Genomic DNA, 23879 nt, shown 5'->3' with positions numbered 1-23879 from the left:
ATGGAACTAGAAAAGATCATTTAAAGTGAGTTGACAGAGACCCCAAAAGACAAATGACACATGTTCTGCCAGTGAACATCTAACTACAACGGAAATTGTGGAGGCTCCTAACTCCAAATCTTCAGGTGGAAATATATGACTTGGATTAGTCACCAAAGACAGAAATATCCAAAAGGGAACACATAGTTGACGAGAAGCACCAGAAATTGGAATAGCAAGGTAAACATAATTTGGGGCATAGAGGTTCAGAATTAGGATATCTTGGTGGATTTTTTCCTTTGATGAGTACAAAGTGTCCTTTCTTTCTCTTTTGATTAATTTTGGCTGGAAGTCTATTTTGTTAAATATTAAAATGATCTCACTATATTACTTCATGAGTCAATTTGCTTGGAAAATCTTTTTCAAATCCTTTACTATGAATTAATGTCTGTCTTTGATGTTGAGGTGTGTTTCTTTTCTTCTTCCTTCTCTTCTTCTTCTTCTTCTTCTTCTTCTTCTTCTTCTTCTTCTTCTTCTTCTTCTTCTTCTTCTTCTTCTTCTTCTTCTTTTTCTTCTTCTTCTTCCAAATTTTCACCTCCTCACCTTTTCCCATTTCTCTCCTCCTCCCTCCATTCCCCCTCCCTCTCCCTCTGCAGTCCAAAGAGCAGTCAGGGTTCCCTGCCCTGTGGGAAGTCCAAGGTCCTCTCCCCTCCATCCAGGTCTAGGAAGTTGAGGATTCAAACAAACTAGGCTCCCACAAAGCCAGTACATGGAGTAGAATCAAAACCCAGTGCCTTTGTCCTTGGCTTCTCAGTCAGCCCTCCATGTCAGCCACATTCAGGGAGAGGTGTGTTTCTTGTATGCAGCAAAAGGGTGAATCTTGTTTTCACATCCATTCTGTTAGCCTGTGTCTTTTTATTAGAGAATTGAGTCCATTGATATTAAGAGATATTAATTATCAATGATAGTTAATCACTGATATTTTAGTGGTGGTGTTTTGTCTTTCATTGCCTAAGCTTGGCTGTGCTGAAACTATCACTGTAGTCCAGGCTTGCCTCAACCTCAGAGATCTGCGAGCCTCTGTCATCCAAGTACTGGGATTAATGGCATGCAACACCTTACCCAGCTCTAAGCTTTTCTTCAATTCCTTTGTACAAGTTGGAAATTTAGCTGGATGCAATCTTGTTCTGAGGTTACCACTCCCTTTATTATACTTTTTAATCTCTTTGAATTCAGGACTTAGCGTGATTCTACTTTATGGTACTTTTATTTTCTCAAATATTTTTCTTCCTAAACTTGTTCCTTTTCATTATACACCTTCATTTGTGCTACCACTAAGAGCCACACAACTAGGCTGTTTTGATATTCCTCTGCTAATGAAGTAATGCAAAAATTTCACTTTAACCTCAGGCAGACTCTTTGGACAAGGGAAAAATGCTGCCATATTCTTCACCAAAATATTACAAGAATGATCTCTAGGCAACATACTAAAATTCTTGAAGCCTCTTGATCCAGCCTTCAGCAGTTCAAATAACTCAGTGACATAGTATCCCATGCTCTTAATAACTAATGTGGCCTATTCAGCATTGTTTAAAGCATTCTACTGATTTTCTAATCTATAGTCCATAGTCCATATTCCTTCAAACAAGAGTGTGGTCAGGCCTATCAGAGTAATACCCCAGTCTCTGGTATCAATTTATGTCTTAGTTAGGGTTTCTGCTGCTGCAAAGAGACACCATGACCACAACAACTCTTATAAAGAAAAAAAACATTTCATTGAGGTGGTTTTCTTACAGTTTCAGAAGTTCAGTCCATTATAATCATGATGGGAACATAGTGTTGTGAAATCACACATGGTGCTGGCTACATCTTGATTCAAAGGCAACATCTAGTAGACTCCATCCGTCAGTGTGGCTTTAGTTTGAACCCCCAATGCCCACCTGTATATTGCCACCCTTCCTCCAACAAGAACATATTTACAAATATCACAGACCAGCATAGCCACACCTCCTAACAGTGCCACTCCCTTTGTGGGCCATTTTCTTTTAAACCATCACACCTAGATTTTCCATTTCAAGGAAATGACTTGCGCCTTATTTATTGCTTCTTGTTTCATTTTCAGGTCTTGAACATTTTTATTCATTGCCTTCATCTGTTGTTTGTAGTTTCCTGGATTTCTGTAAGGGATTTGTTAATTTCCTTTTTAGGAGTGTCTATTGTCTTCATGAGATTGGATTTAAGGTCACTTTCTTATGTTTCAGCTGGGTTGGAATATCCAGGGCTTACATAGTAAGATAGATGCACTCTGGTGGTGCCATACAGTCATCTGTCTTTGGGGTTATTATGTATTTACCTGTCAATTTCTGAGTTTATCTTTGTTGGATGAATGGTTTTTCATGTTTTGCATCCTGGTTTCTGTTTTCTCTCTGGTTTTATGGCATGAGTGGCCTATGGTCATGGTGACCAGTGAGTTTTCAGGTCTAGTAGGTGTTTCTTTGGGGGATTTGGCGGCTTGTAGGTCCTCTGGAGTTCTGGGTACTAGCTTGGTCTCCAGTAGAGCAGGAATCTTCTGCTGGAATTGTTGGCCTAGATATGGACCCCAGGAGAGGGATGCTTTCAGGGATGCTGAGCAGTTTTCAAAGATGTCAGAGGACTGTGGGTGGTATTTTATCTGGGATTCCTAGTACTGATGTGACCTCCAGCATAGCAGGAGTATTCTGTTGGGGCGAGGGGGGTGACTTTGTAGAACAAGTTGAAGTAAGAAAAGGAAAAGGGAGAAAATTAAGTGATTATATTTTAACTTACAAATATTTTTTAAAAATAAGCAAAAAGTGGTACAATGATGATGAATGAGTGAACTTTTCCTGTAGTTTCCTAGCAAGTCTTTAGATATTTTCAGATTTAATGCTTGTAAATATGTGCCATTACATCTTAAATTTGCTTTGAATACATACAAATAAGGGGGAATGCTATGACATGGGCCTTCAGAGGTTGTAGGGACAATTTCTGAGATGTTTTCGTGCATGTGTACAACTCAACCACACCCCCCCACACACACAACAGTGAACAGGTGCAATTATCTACATGTATAGTTAACGTTAAATCACTGTAGCTCAGATGTGAGATAATGCATGTGTGCTATTGAAGTTATTCTCAAGTGAAAGAAGCAGTTAAGACTACAAGAATGCACTCTTCCAAGTTTGCTAGCTACAATTTTAGGTGAAAACCATTAAAAAGGACACTGAAATTCCATTGACAACAACATGATCAATACGTAAAGTCTCACTATGTTTCATGTAGAACATCACACAGCAGGCTTTGTTAGAAACAGACCAAAAACAGTGACATATTACATAGTATAACCAAACAGAAAAAGACCTTTTAATTAAGGGAATTAGTTAGGTTGGTGATTCAATAAAGAATTTTAGATGCACAATTTTCCCTAAATGAACATGACATTAAAATCTAGATTAGCCTGTACCTTGACCCATTAACAACCAAATATTTAATCCCTAAACATTTCTTGTCTAGCCAGTGAGGGACATGGAGGAACAGACTATGCTATATTGGTAGGTTAGATAGTGTTTAGTACTGACAATGGATGATAATGATGTCCGTAATAGCATGAGTAAATCTATCTGAATGTTATGTAGCATTTAGTGATGATAGTGGTGGGTGATGATGCAAATAAGAACATGAATAAATCTCAGTGACATGTCGTATGAACAGAATGAAAAACATAAGAAGGCGTGCCATATAACTCCACAGACTTGAAGTTCTCAACCAGGCTAATTGTGCAGTAAAAAAAAATGGTAAAACCTATTGTCTGCAGAAGGTGAGTTTATGTGGAAGGTATACATAAAAATTTCTGGGGTGCCATAGGTATTGTGTCTTTAGATGGTTTACAAATAACACTGCCTTTTCATTTCTTTATAAATAAAAACAAAAGTAAGAAATTAACAGAGTAATATGTAAGATAAATCACCTGCTATTTGAATCTTCCAATAAAATCTGTTTGTGTTCTATATCAACATATTCATATGTGGATGAGTATGTGAGTGTGCTTATGTCTGTATGGGTATAAGTATGTGGGAGCATGGATAAGCACATGTGTGTGGGCCAAAGGAAAGCCTTGTATGTTGTTCCTCAGGTTATGGACAGCTTGCTTGGAGACAGACAGACAGACGGACGGACAGACAGATAGATATAGATATAGATATAGATATAGATATAGATATAGATATAGATATACATGTGTATTTGAGTATGCATGTGTTCACATGAGTGTGAAGAATAGAGATCACCCCTGGATGCCATTTTCAGGGACCTGTCCACCTTGCCACCTTGTCTAGTAGACACAAGCTCTATTTGATGCCTGGAGCCCATGGTTAGGCCATGGTTGAGGGTAGTGGGCTCTAGATATTTGTGTGTCTTCATCTTGCCCCAGAAGAGCCACCATTCTCAGTTTTCCATGTGTGTGCTGGAAATCATACTCAGGAGCTCATGGTTCCATGACACCTACCCATTTCCTTTGATTACCCAAACGTCAGCTAGAAACTTTTCTCTTCCTTTTCCTTTTTTCCTGTGTATTGTCATCCTCCTAGGCTGTAAGCACAGAAGCATAAAATTATTTTTTACAATTCTCCCAAATACAGGAAGAAGCAATTAAAAGTCCATACTGGAGCCAGTGAACCCTAATGTCCACTGAAACTCTCAGCTGTGTTTTCACCAGAACACTGCTATGTTTATCTTTGATGTTCCAGTAGTAATATCATTAAACCAGGGTGAAAGTAATGTATAATAATAAAAGATCACGCATAATAGGCTCAACGTCCCCTATTCATGGCTAGTTTGGATGCTCACCTTACTAGACTTGGATGGAGCTGGGTGGTTCTTGGACTTCCCACAGGCAGGAAACCCGGATTACTCTTAGGGATGATGAGGGAGGGGGACTTGATGGGGGAGGGGGAGGGAAATGGGAGGTGGTGGTGGGGAGAAGGCAGAAATCTTTAATAAATAAATAAATAAAAATAATAAAATAAAAAAATAATAAAAGATGCAGAAGGAAGCATAACACAAATACCTAAACAGATTTGAAAAATATAGGTCTCAAAAAATAAGATAGTACATTTATGACTGTGACAAATTCCTTGGAAAAATGCCAAATTTTCTCCAGTTCTTTATTTATTAATGGTAATCACAGCACACAGAGGGGACTCCCATATCAAGGTACATTGCTTCTTTTCCTAATCTGTGATGAGGTATTAGTTCTGGCATCTGCTGGAAGTGGAATGGATTGTTAATATTCATAACGAAAGCAACTTATGAAATGTACATCAGAATTCAGATGCAATAGTTTCAGGCTGAGTTTGAATGGCCTACAGCTATGGCAGTGATATGTGATGGTGTTTATCATCTATCTATCTATCTATCTATCTATCTATCTATCTATCTATCTATCATCTATCTATCTTTCTAATATGATACTAACAGTAGTTTTTTGGTATATAATTTTATAGAAAAGATAAACTTTTAAAAATAATTATAAGTAATTATTTTAATTTAATCTTGTATATAATATTCAGCAATTGTAAAATTTAATTTAATTTCTAAAGAAAAAATTCACCTGTAATAATTTTTTAGTTGGGGCTGGAGATATGTCTCAGTTCAGAAAGGGCTTGTGAAAATATGGGTATCTGAATGCAGTCTTCAGATAAAAACCCAAAAAAGAAAAAAAAAATCAGCAAAACCCTAAAAATACAGGCTATAATATACACTTGTAATTCCAGTACTAGATAGATAGAAACAGGTGGATCCCTGGCCTTGTTGGCCAGTCTAGCTTTGTCAATGAGTTCCAGGACACCGAGAGGCCATTACTCATGAAGTAAAGGTAGGCCCTGATTGCACACCCTAACAGTCCAGTCAGCTCAGCTCAGCTAACTTTACCCTGTCCACACAACATCCAATGTCCAGTTCTTTCCCAGACCACTCATCATGTGCTAGGTCCAGTTTGTCCTAGATTAGTGTAATCTGTGCATAAATTCTGCCTGCCCATGCTATCTCCAATATCCAGGCTTTGCTTTGACTGCACACCCTGTTTGCTGGACACTCTTGGAGATTTCCTAAGATCTCAGGCCACCGATACCATTTTCATGATCCTAGGTGTGGCTCTTGAGGTCGAGCATATCCATTCATTTGTCTCATAGCCAATCTTTCCTACTTACTGCTGAATTGCAACCACCCTCATTCCTACAATCAAAATCCAGAATACACCCTGAGTGTTTAACCTGATCTATGGACTCTACACACTCATCTAAAATCAACAAAGGTTGGACAGCAACAGAAACAAAACAAAAGTTGCACTGCACAGAATGATATATAGCAAATAAAACCAACAATAAAAAGGCACATACCCAGGTCTCTCTAGAAAAATATAGACAATATAAAAGGCCAAGCCTGTAAATATTCCCCTAAACCAAAATCCTTTCTGGTCTTCTTGTCTATGCCTAGATGTATGTAGTATGGAGAGCATATCCCACAATAAGAGAAAACCTTAATTCACTATGTTAGAAGCAAAAATTCCCTTTGAAAAGTTGTGGAAGTGGGAAAATCATGAGAAAGGTAAAAATTCTACCTCCCCAGCGGTGGCAATGTTATGCTAAGGTGTGTGACTTTTGTTTATGTTGCATTTGTTTAACTCTGTGAATCTGTGATACTGTGCCTGTCTAGAACACCCGATGGTCTAATAAAAAGCTGAATTGCCAATAGCAAAGCATGTGAAGGCCCAAAAATATGAGCTTATTTCCACATTGACCAAAGGTCAGAAAGCTGGAACTTACGTCTAGTTCCTACAAGGTTACTGTGCTTCTACCTCAAATAAAGGTCTCTCTTAAAGTTTTTGTCAACAGGTGTGACTAATAGTCAGACCCTGTACTCCAGGAATAGAGAAGTAGATCTGTTCCTACCTCAAAATAAATAAATAAATAAATAAATAAATAAATAAATAAATAAATAAAGTCTAAGGATCCAACTAAGTTCCAGTTCCCTAAAGGATATAACTTTGGATTTCACCCAGGGTGTGGTTTGCCTACAGAATGTTTTGGTCTAGAGTATAAGTGTGACTTGTTTTGTTCTAGTAACAGAATGTTTAACTATGAATGTAGCCCATGACCTTCAATTTGTATGTTCATTTCCTTGTATCGTGTTAATGCAGTCTTTTATCTTACTCTTACCTTTTTGGGTCAGAGGTATTTTAAACAATTAAAAACATTTTAAACATTTAAAAAATAAATGTGGGTGAATTTCAGTACTCATTGGAATTCCCTCCTGATACTATTTATTTTTCTCTGTGTTGTAAGGAGGTCACTTTTTCTTTTTCCTAACTGCACAAACTCCCAAAATAACCACACAAAAACTGTATTAATTAAACCACTGCTTGGCCAATTAAGTGTATTGATAGTTAGCTCTTACATCTAGAATTAACCTATCTCCATTATTTTATATTTTACCATGAGACTCATGACCTACTGGCAAGGTTTTAACATGTCTGTCTCTGGAGGCAGCTCCACGGTTTCTCTCTGACTCTGCCTCCTTTTTCCTAGCATTCATTTTAGTTTTCCCTGCCTACCTCTTTTCTGCTCTTCTCAGGCCCAAGACAGTTTCTTTATTAACCAATGGTATTCACAGCATACAGAAGAGAATCCCATATCACTTTCCCTTTTCTGTTTAAGTAAAAAAGAAAAATTTTAACTTTAACATGTAGTAGGAGCTGCGGGCCTGCTTTTCGTCCTGCCCGGCTCCTGCACGGCTAGCTTTACACCAGAAATAACAACACACAGATTGTATTCATTTAAATACTGCTTGGCCCATTTCTATTCATGTGTGTTGCACCTTGAGGTGCGCTTACCAGGAAGATTCTAGCCTACGTCCATCCTGGGTCAGGGCTTCATCACGTCTGGCTGGGAGAGGGGAGCATGGCATCTGTCTCTCGGAGGAGCTGCCCTGCATCTGAGCTCACTTCCTCTTCCTCCCAGCATTCTATTCTGTTTACTCCACCCACCTAAAGGCTGGCCAATCAAATGGGCCAAGGCAGTTTCTTTATTAGCCAATGACCTTCCTCCATCATTAACATAGTAAAATTACATATAATAACATGGGTATTGAGCAAGAATTATAGTTACAATGTTTATAACGTTTAACTTTTATCATAGCTAAGGAAAACCATAATAATCAATTCTTCAACTCCATCAAAGACCACAGAAGGATATAATATTACCCAAGTAAACAGGAAGTACATTGTAAGCAACTTCCAAAACTCTAGCATCGACAGAGACTTCTCGCTGCCTGGACAGTCACCCAGCGTACTTCTGTATCATTGGGGCATCCATCTTCAGCCTACAGACCCTTAGATTCCAGCAGACATTTCCATGAGGCAAGAAATTCCAAAGACAGTTTCACCTATATTGGTAGTCTCTCAATCTCTTTCTTCTGTGTCCTGAAGAATGTCTGGCAGACTTTTTCATGAAGCAGGAACCCCGAATGATCATCTCACCTTTAGGCAAGTTCAGCAGTCATTTCTCTGTGGGTCTTGCATGCCCAGTTTTTCAGCATACCATGAAGCTGTCCAGGAAAGAGCAGTCTCTTGCCCAAATGGCTAACAAACTTCATAAGGAGCCTCTTTGATGCTCATCTTTCTCTTGAAGTAATTGGTACTGCCTGGAACAAATGTGTCTCATTGTCATGAAAGTCCTAAGTTTGTAAAATATTTTAAATGCCATATTCTGAAGGTCTCTGAAAGATATGAAGAATGCCTATCTAACTGAAATATATTTCTATATATCTAGAAAACCTAACTAATATGACTAGAAGTTTGACTATTATAGATGATTATCTATTAACCTATATTTTTAATTATACATTACATTTTTAAATGAACTGCAAAAACATAATACCTTAATCAAGAGCAGAAATGTCCAGTATAACAAAATTGACCTAAAATTTTATCAAATTAAGATCCATATCAATGCAAATCTGTATATCATACCCCTCTTTAAAAGTAAACAAATATTTTTAAGCAATATTTGGGAATTTGGGTGTCTACTTTCTGCTTTTTGTTGGCAAAGTATTTTCTTTTGGGTGGTTTTCATGGTGACCTTTTGAGGAGTCTTGGTACATCATCTCTGTTTTATTATTTTCATTCACGTCTTCATAGTCTTTAGTAATATTTTCTAAATTCCCATGCCTCTATCCTGACAAGAGGTATTTTTGTCAGGGCTGGTCCCCAACAGAGACAGGAGAAATGATAAGCAGGGCTTGCAGATAGAGAAAATATATAGAAAGAAAATCTTGAAGAAAAAGGGGAAGGAGTCAGAGGAGGAGGATATCAGAGGCCAGCCACCTAGTTAACACAGCCATCCACGGAGTAAGAGTAAGTAAGATATACAGAAGTAATAAAACAAAAAGCCCAGAGGCCAAATGTAGACAGGATAATATAAGTTAAGAAAAGCTGGTGAGAAACAAGCCAAATTAAGACAGGTCATTTCCAAGTAGGAATAAGCCTCCAAGTGATTTATTTGGGAGCTGGGTGGCAGGGCCCCCAAAAGAGTCAAAACACACTATAACACCCCAATGAATAAAGAGTTCTGTATAAATGGGGTGGTGGAGGAAGTCAGACTTTTATTCTAGAGAAACTTTAAGCATCAAGAACCAATTTATCTGTGCACAAGATAACATCACACTTCAAGTGCTGTCTTTCAGCTCAGAGGAAAGGAGATTACCACAAAAATAAGGCAGTGCTATGAAAAACATGTCATAAAATTAAAAGAAATCTGTTTTGATTGCCAATTCTGAAATGGAAGTCCAAACTGATCTGCATAGTGATAATTTTAGTAACACTTTTCCCCCAACCAAATATTTCTATTGATTATTTTGCAGTTTCACATAATGCACCCCAGTCCCACTCAGGTCTATATGATTTCTCTCACCTTCCAGGTCCATTCTGTGCTGCAGGAAGGTCTGCGGGCCAAGGATGGGCCTTATTCAGAAATGACATGGTCTTTATCTACTGTGACCACACTCTGCCATAACCTTCGCCACCATATTTCTAGTTTTGCCATCTTCTGTCACATTTGTGGTGATCCTCTGCCATCCTTCCTTCAGAATTCATGAGTCCACTTTTTAAAACCATCCTTCCATGAGACCTGACGTTTTGTCAATTGTTGCCGAAGGCTCTGCAGACTTCTCCTCTGACATGCTTCCCCTCCCAGCCTCCATGTGTCTCTCAGGCCCCTTGGAACATTTCTTTTTTTGTTTGTTTGTTTTTTTTTTTTTTGGTTTTTCGAGACAGGGTTTCTCTGTGGTTTTGGAGCCTGTCCTGGAACTAGCTCTTGTAGACCAGGCTGGTCTCGAACTCACAGAGATCCGCCTGCCTCTGCCTCCCAAGTGCTGGGATTAAAGGCGTGCGCCACCACCGCCCGGCTCCCTTGGAACATTTCTGCATTACAGTAGATGCTGGAGGCTGCTGCAATCTTTGATATATCTGGTATTTATAATTCTTCTTTCAAAGAGTTTATTTTAGGAGCTAAAAGGGGCCTACACAGGAGGGGCTCCTTTCAGATCCCAGATTAGGCATAATTTACATCCAAACACCTGCTTTCAAAGAAATCTTTTGCTAAGCAGGGAAGAAAAGCTAAAATGGCTACTTTCTGACTCAGGCAGAAAACACAGCAAATGACCTTGCAGGTGTAATTTTTTTCATTTGTGTGTGAATTTTAAAATAAATGCAAGGTATAAAACATTAACATGAACAAAATATTTCAATGAATACATTTCAACAGTTAAACTTTATAATAATTATAAATAAACCTGTTAAAATTTGTCAGCATTTGGAATTTAAAAGAATAAATACATTTCTTATTGATGACAGCTACTGATATTTGTAACATTCCACCCAAATAAGAAAGAATATACCTTCCTCTCTGCAGCTCATGGAACCTTCTTGAAAATTGACCACATACTCGATAACAAAGGAAATCTCCACAGATACAAAAAAATTTTAGTGACCACATGTGTTTTACCGGATCACCATAGATTAAAGTTAGAATTCAACAACAATGCTACCCCCAGAAAGCCAACAAACTCATGGAAACTGGACAGTCAACTACTGAACCACACCTGGGTCAAGGAAGAAATTAAGAAGGAAATTAAAGTCTTCCTTGAATTTAATGAAAATAAAGAGACAACATACTCAAACCTATGGGACACGATGAAAGCAGTGCTAAGAGGAAAGTTCATAGCACTAAGTGCCCACTTAAAGAAAACGGAGAAAGCATACATTGGGGACTTAACAGCACACCTGAAAGCTCTAGAAAAAAAAGAAGCAGACTCACCTAGGAGGAGTAGAAGACTGGAAATAATCAAACTGAGGGCTGAAATCAACAAAATAGAAACACAGAAAACAATCCAAAGAATCAATGAAACAAAAAGTTGGTTCTTGGAGAAAATCAACAAGATCGACAAACCCCTATCCAAACTAATCAAATGGCAGAGAGAGAACACACAAATTAATAAGACCAGAAATGAAAAGGGGAACATAACTACAGACACAGAGAAAATTCAGAGAATCTTTAGATCTTATACAAAAGTCTGTATGCCACAAAGCTGGAAAATGCAAAAGAAACGGACATCTTTTTAGATAAGTACTATATACCAAAGCTAAACCAAGACCAGGTGAACGATCTAAATAGACCTGTTCGTCGCGAAGAATGAGAAACTGTTATCAAAAACCTCCCTTCCAAAAAAAGCCCAGGACCAGATGGTTTCAATGCAGAATTCTACCAGAACTTCCAAGAAGAGCTAATACCTATACTCCTTAATGTATTTCACAATATAGAAACAGAAGAGTCATTGCCAAATTCCTTTTATGAAGCTACAGTTACCCTGATACTAAAACCACACAAAGACCCAATCAAGAAAGAGAATTACAGGCCTATCTCACTTATGAACATCAACACAAAAATTCTCAATAAAATACTGGCAAACCGAATCCAAGAACACATTAGAAAAATTATCCATTATGATCAAGTAGGCTTCATCCCAGAGATACAGGGCTAGTTCAACATACGCAAATCTATCAATGTAATCCATCATATAAATAAATTGAAAGAAAAAAACATATGATCATTTCATTAGATACTGAAAAAGCATTCGACAAAATTCAACCTCCCTTTATGATAAAGGTCTTGGAAAGAGTAGGGATACAAGGGTCATATCTAAATATAATAAAAGCTATTTACAGCAAGCCGACAGCTAACATCAAAATAAATGGAGAGATACTCAAAGCCATCCCACTAAAATCAAGAACATGACAAGGATGTCCACTCTTTCCATACCTCTTCAATATAGTGCTTGAAGTTCTAGCAATAGCAATAAGACAACATAAGGAGATCAAGGGGATTCGAATTGGAAAGGAAAAAGTCAAACTTTCCTTATTTGCAGATGATAAGATAGTATACATAAGCGACCCCAAAAACTCTACCAAAGAACTCCTACAACTTATAAACACCTTTGGTAATGTGGCAGGATACAAGATCAACTCCAAAAAATCAGTTGCCCTCCTATACACTAAGGATAAGGATGCAGAGAGGGAATTCAGAGAAGCATCACCTTTCACGATAGCCACAAATAGCATAAAATATCTTGGGTTAACTCTGACCAAGAAAATGAAAGATCTATTTGACAAGAACTTTAAGTCTTTGAAGAAAGAAATTGAAGAGGGTACCAGAAAATGGAAGAATCTCCCTTGTTCTTGGATTGGGAGGATCAACATAGTAAAAATGGCAATTCTCCCAAAAGCAATCTATAGATTCAATGCAATCCACATCAAAATCTCATCAAAATTCTTCACAGACCTTGAGAGGACAATAATCAACTTTAAATGTAAAAACAAAAAAACCAGGATAGCCAAAACAACCTTATACAATAAAGGAACATCTGGAGGCATTACCATCCCTGACTTCAAACTCTATTACAGAGTTTCAGTATTGAAAACAGCTTGGTACTGGCATAAAAACAGAGAAGTAGATCAATGGAATCGAGTAGAAGACCCGGATTTTAACCCACAAACCTATGAACACCTCATTTTTGATAAAGGAGCTAAACGTATACAATGGAAGAAAGAGAGCATCTTCAACAAATGGTGCTGGCAGAACTGGTTGTCAACCTATAGAAGAATGAAAATAGATCCATATCTATCACCTTGTACAAAACTCAAGTACAAATGGATTAAAGACCTCAATACCAGTCTTAACACACTGAACCTGATAGAAGTGATAGTGGGAAGTACTCTACAGCATATGGGCACAAGAGACCACTTCCTACATATAACCCCAGCAGCACAGACATTAAGGGCAACATTGAACAAATGGGACCTCCTGAAACTGAGAAGCTTCTGTAAAGCAAAGGACATTGTCACTAAGACAAAAAGGCAACCTACTGACTGGGAGAAGATCTTCACCAGCCCCGCAACAGACAAAGGTCTGATCTCCAAAATATATAAAGAACTCAAAAAACTAGACATTAAAATTCTAATTAACCCAATTAAAAAATGGGGCACTGAACTGAACAGAGAATTCTCAACAGAAGAAGTTCAAATGGCCAAAAAACACTTAAGGTCATGCTCAACCTTCTTAGCAATCAGGGAAATGCAAATCAAAACAACTTTGAGATTCCATCTTACACCTGTCAGAATGGCTAAAATCAAAAACACCAACGATAGCCTTTGCTTGATGTGGAGTAAAGGGTACACTCATCCATTGCTAGTGGGAATGCAAACTTGTGCAATCACTTTGGAAATCAGTGTGGCAATTTCTCAGGAAATTTGGGATCAACCTACCCCAAGACCCAGTAATACCACTCGTGGGAATATACCCAAGAGATGCCCTATCATACTACAAAAGTATTTGTTCAACTATGTTCATAGCAGCATTATTTGTAATAGCCAAAACCTGGAAACAACCTAGATGCCCTTCCACGGAAGAATGGGTGAAGAAAGTGTGGAATATATACACATTAGAGTACTACTCAGTGGTAAAAAACAATGACTTCTTGAATTTTGCATGCAAATGGATGTAAATAGAAAACATTATCCTGAGTGAGGTAACCCAGACCCAAAATGATGAACATGGGATGTACTCACTCATAATTGGATTTTAGCCATAAATATAGGACAGTGAGCCTATAATTTACGATCCTAGAGAAGCTAAATAAGAAGGTGAACCCAAAGAAAAACATATAGTTATCCCACTGGATATTGGAAGTAGTCAAGATTGCTGGGCAAAAATTTGGGAACTGGGGCGTGGGGTGGGATGGTGGAAAGGGGAGATGGGGAGAGAAAAGTGAGAAGGGGAGGATAGGGAGAACTTGGGGGAATGGGATGGTTGGGATAATGGAAGGTTGGATATGGGAGCAGGGAAGTGTATATCTTAATTAATGGAGCCATTTTAGGGTTGGCAAGATCCTTGACTCTAGAGGGGTTCCCAGGGGTTCAGAGAGATGTGCCCAACTAGGTCCTTGGGCAGCTGAGGAGAGAGAGCCTGAAATGGCCCGATCCTATAGCCATACTAACGAATATCTTGCATATCACCATAGAACCTTCATCTGGCGATGGATGGAGATAGAGACAGAGACCCACATTGGAGCAATGGACTGAGCTCCCAAGGTCCAAATGAGGAACAGAAGGAGGGAGAACATGAGCAAGGAAGTCAATACCGCAAGGGGGGCACCCACCCACTGAGACAGTGGGGCTGATCTATTAGGAGATCACCAAGGCCAGCTGGACTGGGACTGAAAATGCATGGGATAAAACCAGACTCACTGAATATGGTGGACAATGAGGGCTGCTGAGAAGCCAAAGACAATGGCACTGAGTTTTGACCCTACTGCATGTACTGGCTTTGTGGGAGCCTAGCCGGTTTGGATGCTCACCTTCCTAGACCTGGATGGAGGGGGGAGGACCCTGAACTACACACAGAGCGGGGAACCCTGAGTGCTCTATGGACTGGAGAGGGAGGGGGGAGAGGAATGGGGTGTGGGGAGTGGGGGAAGGGGGAGGGAAAAGGGAGGTGGGGAGGAGGTAGAAATTTTTAATTAAAAAATTTAATAAAATAAAATAAAAAAACCACTTATGAGTGAGTACATGTGATAACTGTCTTTCTATATATGGGTTACCTCACTCAAAATGATGTTTTATAGCTCCATCCATTTGTCTGCCAAATTCAAGAGGTCATTATTTTTTTCTGCTGTGTAAATATCAGTGTGTCTATTTCTCAGAATGTAATAATATGAGCGGCGGGGCTGTGTCCTGCCACCCGGTTAGCTTTTCTCAGAATAATTACACAATTTCCATTGTGTAAATATACTGCATTTTCCTTATTCATTCTTCATTCAAAGGGCATTTAGGTTGTTTACAGTTTCTGACTATGACAAATAATGCTATTATAAACATAGCTGAGCAAATGTCTTTGTGGCACGATTGAGCATCCTTTGAATATATACCCAAAGGTGATATTACTTGGTCTTGAGGAAGGTTGTTTCCTAATTTTCTGATGATGTGGGGGTGATTTCTTTCTAATCTGTTGCTTTCATTGGTTAATTAATAAAAAAAACTGCCTTGGCCCATTTGATAGGTCAACCCTTAGGTAGGTGGAGTAAACAGAACAGAATGCTGGGAGAAAGAAGCCGAGTCAGAGAGTCGCCATGATTCTCTCACTCCAGACAGACGCAGGTTAAGATCTTTCTTGGTAAGCCAGCTCGTGGTGCTACACAGAATATTAGAAATGGGTTAGATCAATATGTAAGAGCTAGCCAATAAGAGGCTGGAACTAATGGGCCAGGCAGTGTTCAAAAGAATACAGTTTCCATGTAATTATTCTGAGAAAAGCTAACCGGGTGGCAGGACACAGCCCCGCCGCTCATATTATTACATTCTGAGAAATAGACACACTGATATTCAAAGGGGGCTATACCAGCCTGCATTTCCACCAGCAATGCAGAAGTGTTCCCTTTTCCCTACAACCTCTCCAGCAAAAGTTGTCATCAATGTTTTTGATCTTGGCCATTCTTACAGGTGTAAGATGGAATCTCAGAGTTGTTTTGATTTGCATTTCTCTGATGACTAAGGATGTTAAACATTTCCTTAAGTGTCTTTCAGCCATTTTAGTTTCCTCTGTTGAGAGTTCTCTGTTTAGGTCTGTACTCCATTTTTTTATTGGCTTATTTGTTCTTTTGATGTCCAATTTCTTGGGTTCTTTGTATATTTTGGAGATCAGACCTCTGTTTGATGTGGGGTTAGTAAAGATCTTTTCCCATTCTGTAGGCTGTTGTTTTGTCTTGTTGACCTAGTCCTTTTCTTTATAGAAGCTTTTCAATTTCAGGAGGTCCCATTTATTAATTGTTTCTTTCAGTGTCTGTGCTGCTAGGATTATATTTAGGAAGTGGTCTCCTGTGCCAATGCATTCAAGTGTATTTCCCAGTTTCTCTTCTATAAGGTTCAGTGTGGATGGCTTTACGTTGAGGTCTTTGATCCATTTGGACTTGAGTTTTGTGCATGGAGATAGATATATATGGGTCTATTTTCATTCTTCTACATGTTGATATCCAATTATGCCAGCTCCATTTGTTACATATGCTTTCTTTTTTCTATTTGATATTTTTTTCTTCTTTGTCAAAAATCAGGTAGGTGTTTGACGGTGTGTGGATTAATATCCAGGTCCTTGATTTGGTTTCCTTTGTCCTCCTGTCTGTTTTTATGCCAATGCAGGTGTAATTTTTAAGAAGAGGAATATTGGACATCTTTGTTAGAAGGGGCTAGGAGTGGTAAAGAAGAGAGGGGATGAGGGAGAATGGAAACAGGTGTTTGTCCCAGAGGGACAATGGACTGCCTCTGAAGAGAGAGGAGACAGATGTGGCACATAGGCACCTGGTGGTTTATAAAAGTAAAGGGGAGAACCCTGTGCTAGGATGAGGCATTTAATTTTAATTGGCATGTCCATTAGGTAAGCCAAAGAGGGTTTTTGATTGCTGGATTTTGGTAGTCAACCTCAGGAGGAGGAAGTGGCCAAATAAGTGAATAGACCTTGGTAGCTAGCTTTAGGAATGTAATCTAAAGGTTTTTAGCAAGGCAAAGGGAATGCAGGAGAAAGGCAAGGCTTGCCAGAGTCACATGCTTAAGTGAACTAATGGTCCTTCAGAGCTTGGAGAGATAGCTTAGAAGTCAAGAACAGGTACTTGCATGATGGCGTTTGCCTTTGATCTCCTCACTTTAGAGGCAGAGGCAGGAGGACCCAGGTGCCTCCTGGAGAGGATGCAGGAGCACTTGTCTTCCCTTTGCTATGCAAATGACCCTGCGCCACCCACAGACCTGGGCCACAGCAGGACATCACAGACACATGGATCTTACATGCTTCTCTCAACACTCCATAGAGAGCTGCCAGGGTACAGGACTCTCTCACTCTCTGATTTTAGTAATACATTAAGGGAAAATTTTGCTGTGTATTATAAAGGTTTTCATGCCCTATCCCATAATAGTCTTCTAATAATTACATCAAGTACTTTTGTTAAAGGGTAAGAGCCTTTCCATCACGAGTATTCTTTACCAGTGACACAGAGATGTCTTTGGAGTGGCGGCAATCTAAATGGCATCTGACAGTCAATTAGGTCTTGACATATAATTAGTTATTCTCATTATGAGATCACTGAAGATTTTCTAGCAATTGTTACAACTTTTAGAAACAGAACTTTAAAATGTTTTAGACTATCCATCTATGAAACATAAAATACAGGAAATTCATGGTGTCAACAATGGGAAATATATTTGTCTCCAGCCATGGTCACGGGTTTGTGTGCAGGCAGCAGGTGCCTGAGGAACACTGTGTACTTGCTGCACAGAAGTATGTGGCTGAGTCCTTAATATGAACAGCTGTGATGTTCATGGAGAGATGTTTGTCCTCCTTATTCAGTAGGACAGTGAATCTTTGTTCTTCTTTTTTGTCCACATTTGAAAGAATATTTAAAAGGAACTGGAGACCTGTCCCAGGCTCTTGTTTGTACCAGTAGAAGTAATCATTGGCACTGTCTGTGTAGGTGCAGGTAATAAGTGTACTGCTTCCCTCCTGGACACTCAGGAGAGAAGGCTGCTCCAGCTTCTCTCCTCTGCTCACACCTGTGCAAGAGGAAACAACAGGAAGACCATCAGGACACCGCTCCCCAGACTTTGTTTTTCTTCCCATGGTGATTTCAGGAACCTTGGAAGAACAAGTCTGCTCTTCAGACTGATAATGAACATTGCCAAATGCCTTGTTTCCCAAAAGCTCTCACTCACAGTTCAGCTGCAGCCACAAGCACAGGACAAAAGGTCCAGTCAGGGTCTTCATTGCTCTCCTTGGGCACTGTGACCTTCAGCCAGACAAGATGCTTCTGTGGTCAGCTCCCCTCCTCTGTCCTCCACAGCACTGCAGGTTCTTCAGTCATCTGCACAGAAAGCTGATGATTGTAGCTACTCTCAAGTTTGCAGCAATAGCCATGATCTGCCACCTGGTGGACAGTTCCTACTTGTTGCACCAGCTGCTCCTATCCTGTTTTATACTATTACTTTTTTTCATGTATTTATTTTCTGCTTTTAGTCAATATTTGTCCTTAGGAATGTAGAATGCAGAGCTGAGAACTGATTCAATGTTGTTTACTTTAGCACACAATTTCTGAGACACTCCTAACAACATCACCCATCACACAAGGTATTTATTACTTAGTAGAATTAGAAGACATTAAGATGGGTCCTCCACTATCAGATTTCAGTGTTTTCTTGCCTCCCCAACACCCAATGTGCTCAGGAGACAATACCTGGTTTAGACATTAGACACCCCAAGGTGTACAAATCGGGGAGCTGCTGGAGCCAGTGAGAACATGCCTAGTGAATAGGTTGGAAAACTGTTAGGGATCAGAAATAAACTTGGACCATGGAAAGGAAAATAACTTTAAGTGACTGTAGCACTTTTGAGTAACTGATCCTTGACTGACATGCCCACAGCCAGAAATACCCCCCAACACACACACACACACTCACACACACACACAGACACACACAGACACACACACATGGGGGGGGTATTCCGGTGCTTAACACTTGGTGACTGCAATGGCCACTCACTCATTGTAAGGTAGCTATGCTCACCTTTACATCTTCTTCACCCAATAATCAGGAAAGAAATTGCAGAATTAAAGGCACCATGGATCAAATGGCTTTACAAACATTACACAAAGTACACAACATTCCACACAAAGCTCCAGGGTAAAATAGATTACATTGTTGATCTTAATTTAAACCCTAACAAATACAAGAAATTTAAACTATTTTCTATTTATCATAAGATTGTGCTATGATAAAATTAGAAGTAAATAGCAAGAGAATCTACAAGACTACATGATAACATATAGAAAACAGTCTGTGATCTATTGAAAAAGAAACATGGGAGAACTTTAATTATTTTTAGAGTCAAATGAAAAACAAAAGCAACAATTATAAGAATGTTTTGGTCGTATCAAAAGAAGTTCTCTAGAATTCTAGAAGCTTGGGAGAACCAGGGATTGCCAAACCTGCAGCTGCGTTTCTGTGAGATCCTTAATTTCATTCTGAATGGGAAGTGTTAGGAATATTTCTTAATGCAAGCTCCCCGCTGACGCAAAATTCCCAATCAAGCCTAATCAAAACAAGCCAAATTAAGAAATATCCAGGTTTAATGAGAGATCTGCGCTCTCGGGTGGCCCCGAGGGGGAACTGGGAAGCCAGTCATGGGAATAATGCGATCCCTGGGAGGAAGAAAGGGGGACCACGTGTTCCTCTTTTGGGGCATCACTTAAATACCCCGGGGAGTGGTCCTGACCCAATTCCCAGGGAGGGGTCAGGACCTGGTCAGGCCTGGGGGCTGGGATAAATGTGAGGGGCTGGGACCTACGTTCTCACATGACATTCCAGACTCTTTGGATAGAGGGGTGACAGAAAATTGGAATGGTATTATGACAAACACTTAGGCTCTCTTTGAGAAAAAAGGGTGTAGATGCAATTTAGCTACTTCCTGAGGGTACAGGACAGTGTGGGGAAGGGGAGAGCCAGGTGTCCAGCATGGGTGTCCCAAGAGCTTGGCAGCCAAAGGAGTGGTGAGGATTACTGTGTGAGGTCCTGTCCATCAAGGCTCAAGAAACCTAGTAGTTAACTGTTTGAGGAGTACTCTGTCTTCTGGGAAGAGCAGGGCAGGTTTAGGGGCATTAGGGTCCACTGGTGTGGTGGCAGGAAGACAACTGTCATCGTGTGAATGGAGAAGGGACCTTAAAAGGGAGAGGTAGGGTAGATACCCCGCCAGAGGAGTTTGAACTGGGAGGTGATGATTAAAGAGAAAGGGCCTGCCATAAAGCAACTCAAAAGAGCTCAGGCCCATAGGGGAACATGGGGTGAATGGCCTTGAGATGAGTCAGGGCAATTGGGAGAAGGGAGGGCCAGGATAACCTGAGTTCAATGGAGAGCTTGCTTAGCTGTTGTTTGATGAATCCCATTGTCCAGGAGATGTTGAGAGCTTCTGACGCGAGCTCCATGACCCTAAGGCATCAAACCTGCTATTTCCCTGGAGACTGGAAATGCTTCTATCCATCCTGTAAAAGTGTCCACAAGTGTTAGGAGATAACAGAGTTTTTTATGAGTAGGCATATGGGTAAAATTAACCTGTCAATCTTTGCCTGGTTGGTGTCCATGAAGCTGGTGTATGTGGAGAGCTCCTTGTGGGTTGGCCTGGGCACACGTCTTGCAGGAGGAGTGAACCTGTAAAATAGAATCTTGGAGATGGGTGGAGTAAAAAGGGGGCTCCAAGAAGCCGAACAAAGCTTTGGGGAAGTGGCTAAGGATATCTCCACCCAGTAAATGTGCTGGGCAAGCCGGTATCACTAAGAAAGAATGAGAGAAAAAAATGTTCTGCAGGATGGTAGGGCAGTGGCAAAGTTTTAAGTGGGGAGGAATGGGTCCCGTCTACTCCCATAGCTGAAATTGGTGAGGGAAACTTAAGGCCCGAGTTAAAAATAAAAGTAATGGACTTATCTGCCACTTGTAGCATAAACCAAGTCTGGGCAGCGTCAATCCTCTGCAAGGTTGAGACATTTGAAGGCTGGCACAGTTTCACTTGCGCCTCAAAAGGGCACCCACTATTTCCATCCTGTCATTTATCTTTCTGAGGTCCTGTAGCATGCACCAAGTCCCATTAGCCTTTTTAATTACAAAGACAGGGGTATTCCAAGGACTCCAGGAAGGACGTGTATGTCCCAACTGTAGCAGCTCCTAAAACAGAGAGCAAAGGGACCCCAGTTTAGTCTTGGCAAGAGGCTACTGCCCCACCAAAATAAGGTCTCTGGGTTTCCATCTAATCACTGGGATCAGGCGGGCAGTGGCCTCTAGGATTGAGGGTGATGCCTCTGATCATGTTCCTCCTGGGACCTAGCATGGGCCTGTATTTCCTGGGATTCATTCCCTTTCCTATGTTCCCTTATCTGCCAATCCCCCTGTTCCAGGAAGTCATCAAAAAAGGCTGGGCTAGCTCAGTCGATAGAGCATGGAACTCTTAACCCCAGGGTTGTGGGTTCAAGCCCCACGTTGGGTGCCAGCTGCGGTGTCCCTCTGTAGACCCCGCTGTAGAGTTGAAACAGCCACCTGCCCCTGACCCTGGCTGAGAAGAGGAAGTGCGACACCTGTCACCTAGCCCCTGGGGTCCCAGAGACAATCAGACGCTGGAGGGAGTAGAATCAAGCAGGAACTCATTTATTTCCTTACAACATGAAACTTATAAAGCAAAAAAACCAATGAATCCCAGAAGAAATGGAAGGGAAATCAGACAATCACGTCAGCAGTCACATCTGCAGGAACCCACGGCTCCTATAGCACCTAATGGGGATCACGCGGGCAACGGGCACTTTACATCATCTTACCCCATCTCTAACTCCAATCATCGTCTTGTGAATAAGTCAGATCTCCTCCCCCCTTATTCCCCTTTAGCGTCATCTTGGCTAGGAGTATTATTCATGGACTTTACAATGTCACCATTTTTTAATTTCTCGCCTTTTTCTAACTGTCACACTTTTGGCGCCAACTGCGCCTTTTTATGATTCACTTTTTTTTTTTTGTGCTAACTTGGCCATTTCAGCCCACAGGTGGTCACACGCAAAGGACCTGCATAGGTCCAATATGATGGGGTCTCAGTGCTGAGAGGTCAAGATTGACAACATTTACCCCCAAACAAGAAACTATCTCCAATTTAAAACTGCTTACAAGGGAATATTAGGTTTTCTCCAAGACCATTTTACTGGATATACAAACCACACTTCAGGGCAGGCCTCATGCCCAGCAATAGATTGTCAACTTGAGTAAACTCAATTGTGTTTTTGGCTTTTCTTTTTTAGTCTTATAATGCTTCAACTGGATCATTTTTAAAGATATTGGTCACTTGCTTATATGTAACAGTTTCCAATTTTGTGTTTAAATATATATATTTATAATAAAGCAAATATATGAGCTTCTCATGTTTTTGATTTTTTACTGTTTTTTTGTTTGTTTGTTCTATTCTGGCTTGTTTTTTACTTGTGTGTTTCCGTAAAGAAAGAAGAAATGTGTGGAGTTAGATATATACAGTTAGATATGTACATGCCTATAAAGGTACCAGAAGCTTATATAACAAATAAACTAGACCAGAAAAGAAAGTCCCCTTGCTATATACTGAGTAAAACACTAAAAAATAGAACAAGAAAAAAATATTAAAATCTGCAATGGAAAAAGGCCAAGTACATATAAAGGCAAACCTGTTAGAATTATACCATATCTATAATTCTTATTGTAAAAAAATGTAAAGCCATTATTTCTCTTGTCACCACTTCTAGCCATGCTCACATAAATCTTATTAGAAATTAGGAATTGTTTATTATCTGGGAAGCTTAGATAATCTACATTTTAAACAAATGTGGTTGCAATGGGGATAAAATCACAAGGAGGTCAGTTAATTTGTGAAGCTCTAGAAAGTAAATGTTTTAGATAATTTAGTCTCTGTTGTAAGCACTCAGCTGCTATTTCCTCGTGAAACCAGAAATGGACAGACAATTATGAGTGAATGACTATGGCTGTTTTCTGGTTCCTTATTGATACTAATGACAGGCCTGTAGATTGTCATCTGCCAAACCTTGAGAAACAGCAGTTGTTAGGATCATATTAATTAGTTCCCTATTGTGTGACCTTTAGGAGGTTTCCATTTTTTCTTCTGAAAGCAATGCTTCAGTGAGAAGATTTGTATATGTATTACATTACATAAGCATAAATATATTTGTATAATTAATTGCTGCAAATATCATTGTCATAGAAATTATATATATATTCATTTATATTTTGGCTCTGATCATTTTATGTGAAATGTTTGTTTATATTGCATAATTAAATGCATTGTATTTTGGAAAATATGAAGATATTGTAGAAATGATGTCTCAATTTAATAAGATTGGTTTATCTTGCCTTTCTAAAAATTAATTCATTAGATCTTCAAATTTAATTTTTTATTGGCTTCATATTGAGCAGATTAGCTGGAAGTGTTGTCCCGTGTTCTCTAAACACAGGTAGGAAACAGTTACTCTGTGTTTTCAATTTTGAGAAATGATCCAAATGATTCTAGAATGTGTAAGAGAGGTTTCTATTTCATGATATTAGCGCTAGCATTTGATAAAATAAATGTGTACATCTTAGTCATGTGGGGGATGTTTCTGAACATTTAAGCTTCCTCAAGTTTGTATCATGTCAATTTGAGTTTAAGTTCTGGTATTTTTGTATTTCC

The 23879-nt window shown here is 39.6% G+C and overlaps 1 gene segment (V, D, J or C); it reads right to left on the bottom strand.

Moving 5' to 3' along the window:
- Window positions 1–17864: 17864 nt before the first annotated feature.
- LOC130884678 (T cell receptor alpha variable 5-like) lies at window positions 17865–18407 on the bottom strand. The segment is given in 2 exon segments: window positions 17865–18196; window positions 18356–18407. Coding segments are annotated over 2 exon segments (384 nt in total).
- Window positions 18408–23879: the final 5472 nt, after the last annotated feature.

This window comes from Chionomys nivalis, chromosome 12 (genome assembly GCF_950005125.1).
Source record: "Chionomys nivalis chromosome 12, mChiNiv1.1, whole genome shotgun sequence".
In the NCBI taxonomy this organism is placed as follows: Eukaryota; Metazoa; Chordata; class Mammalia; order Rodentia; family Cricetidae; genus Chionomys; species Chionomys nivalis.
The sequence above is the reverse complement of the archived record's forward strand: the minus strand, read 5'-3'. Positions and strand labels throughout refer to the sequence as shown.